The 2,795-nt window shown below is 44.9% G+C and overlaps 1 protein-coding gene across 1 annotated transcript in view; it reads left to right on the top strand.

The window, feature by feature from the left end:
* Nucleotides 1-252: 252 nt before the first annotated feature.
* The window catches only part of il6r (interleukin 6 receptor), a gene marked incomplete at both ends in the record, with an annotated part of 5,503 nt that continues 2,960 nt past the window's right edge, over nucleotides 253-2,795 (top strand). Inside the window, 4 exons of the mRNA XM_080004738.1 lie at nucleotides 253-508; nucleotides 1,305-1,431; nucleotides 1,529-1,698; nucleotides 2,269-2,435. Of these exons, the coding sequence (XP_079860864.1) occupies nucleotides 253-508; nucleotides 1,305-1,431; nucleotides 1,529-1,698; nucleotides 2,269-2,435 (720 nt within the window). The remainder of the gene's footprint in view (nucleotides 509-1,304; nucleotides 1,432-1,528; nucleotides 1,699-2,268; nucleotides 2,436-2,795) is intronic.

Here is a 2,795-nt window from a genome sequence, read left to right as displayed (position 1 = left end):
CGGGGCAGCCGGCTATCTCTGGCCTGCAGCGGCGAGGCGATGGTGGACGGAGAGAGGGTCGCTCTGTCCAGACACAGCTCTGTCGCCGGCAGAGAGAGACGCGGAAGAGCGACGCCCGCCAGCTTGCCAGGACGAGGGGGAGCTGCACACACCGGGGGCGAGTTGGACAAAACTCAAAAACATGGCGTGAGGGAAACTATTGCTAATGGAAACAACACCCGCCCGACGGAAAGTGCAGTCCCCGGGGAAGAGATGGAGGTGGACAGGGATTCTGAGGAGTACCAGGATGCAGAGGAGGTGAGCAGGGTGATCAGGGGTATGAGGTCCGGACCCAACTGGAAGTGGAACGGAAAGACCCTGACGGAAGTGGAGAGAGACTCTGGGCACTTGGTGCTTGAGAGGAGCGGGGCGGCCGTGTCCCTGTCCCCAGTGGGTGTGGAAGACTCTGGGCGGTACAGCTGTCATCACAGGGGAAAAACACTCTCTTCGTTCAAAGTGATTGTTGCAGGTGAGTGTCATTATCAGTGACAAATGAGAGACAACTAAAGAGGCATTATTATTATTATTATTACTATTATTATTAATATTATTATTATTGTAATGATGATAATTGATAATAATAATAGATGAAACAGTATTCAATTTCAGTTGAAAAGCAAACTAAAGAGAGTGTGTGTGTGTGTGTGTGTGTGTGTGTGTGTGTGTGTGTGTGTGTGTGTGTGTGTGTGTGTGTGTGTGTGTGTGTATGTGCGCGCGTGTGTGTGTGTGTGTTGTGTGTAAAATAAAACTCGGCCGCCCACCAAATACAACAAAAATAAAGGAACAGCGTAATATAAACGACAGATAAGCCCTCATCATTGTAAATCATCCTCCTTTTCCGGTTTGTTGACGTTTTTTCTGTATCTTCTGTCAAATGTCTGTTTCCTCTCATTCATTTCTCCTTTTCTCCCTTTTGACATGCAAATCCTACAAGCGAGAGTTGTCACAAGTTGACCGCAGATGTTTTGCAAATCATCAGATTCTACCAGCCATAATTTCCATCAAATATCAGAGACATTTTAAACCAGTGTTGTGAATGTGACTGTGAATTAGGAGGGTTTCCATCAGTTGCGTAGAAGAAAATTGTGTACCCATAGACTTAAGACATCCCTTTTTGCAACAGCTAGAAATGTATTATTACACTCTCATAAAGTATGTTTATACTAGGATAATGGCATTAAATGGACCCCCCCAAAAAAGGACAATCAATTAACTTGTTAATTGCCATTATTTGTATGATAATTAACTGACAGCCTCCACGACAGAGCCCCTGGAGCAGCCACGTCTGTCCTGCTACAAAAAGTCCCCGAGCAGCGACATCCTCTGTGGCTGGACGCCTCAGGGCCCCGTCCCCGTGCGTCCTCGCTGCTCCCTCTACCTCAACAAATTTGGGTGAGAACACACACGTATATACATATTTAATACATTGCAATGTTTTACGCTTTATACAGTAATCGCTCATCTATCTATCTATCGATCTATCTGTCAGCCCTCCCTGGTCCTTCTCTCGCTCAGAGTGCTCCTTCTCCTCTGGCTGCTGGTGTGCTCTGAGCCACAACGAGGATGAGCAGCGGGTTCCTCATTACGCCTTCCTGTGTGTCAGCACCAGCGCAGGGAACGCCACCAGCAGACTGCTGGACTTCACACCACTCAGCATCTGTAAGTGGGTGTTTGTCTGATACCTCTCAGAGATTCTAAGGAGCACTCTTAGCGAGAGAAGGACCAGGGAAGGCTGACAGATAGACAGACAGACAGACAGACAGACAGACAGACAGACAGACAGACAGACAGACAGACAGACAGACGGACAGACAGACGGATAGATAGATAGATAGATAGATAGATAGATAGATAGATAGATAGATAGATAGATAGATAGATAGATAGATAGATAGATAGATAGATAGATTGACAGACAGACGGACAGATATTGTGTAGTAATAAAATGTATTATAGTCATAAGAACCAAACATTTTAATGGTGTTCTAAAAATAGAAAACATAAGAAAAAAAAACACAATATTTAGAAAAAAACACATTGAACCTAAAAATAACATAAAAATAGAAAATGCCAATATTTAATGAACCGAGAAAAGAAACGATAAACAGCGACAAACCCCTGTATCAACAAAGCACACGCTGACACAAATAGTCAAAAAAACGGACCCCCACTCTGGACGGAGCCCACACCCCTTTGTCCTCTTTTCATTGGACTTGTTGTGGTTCCCAGTGAAACCGGACCCCCCGTCGTCAGTGGCGGCGTGCGCGGTGGAAGGTCACGACAGGAGGCTCCAGGTGACCTGGGGCCTCCCCGGCACCTGGAAGACACAGGACCACTACCACGCGCTGATCTACCAGATCAGCTACCGGCCGGTCACATCCCACAATGCAGTGCAGGTACAAGCCAGGGGAGCCATGCGTGTGTGTGTGCGTGCGTGAGTGTGCATGTGTGCGTGTGTATGTGTGTGTGTGTGTGTGTGTGTGTGTGTGTGTGTGTGTGTGTGATTTGTGTGTGTGTGTGGTATTGTGAATTCTGTGCGATATTATTTCAACGATTCATTAAATAATTAATAACTTATAGCCATAGAATCAATGACTGGACCAAAGGAATAACAAGAAAACAAATCTGCAACCAAGTCCATGTAATAACATTGTTTCTGTCTTTTCATTGTCCATCTGTCTATCTGTTTCCATCTATATTTTTTATTTTGTATTTTTTTTTCTCTCATTTTATATAATTACATTTTTATTATAATT

The sequence above is a fragment of the Zeus faber genome (genome assembly GCF_960531495.2).
Source record: "Zeus faber genome assembly, chromosome: 8".
Lineage (NCBI taxonomy): Eukaryota > Metazoa > Chordata > Actinopteri > Zeiformes > Zeidae > Zeus > Zeus faber.
Note: the sequence above shows the minus strand (reverse complement) of the source record. Positions and strands in the feature narration are given on the sequence as shown.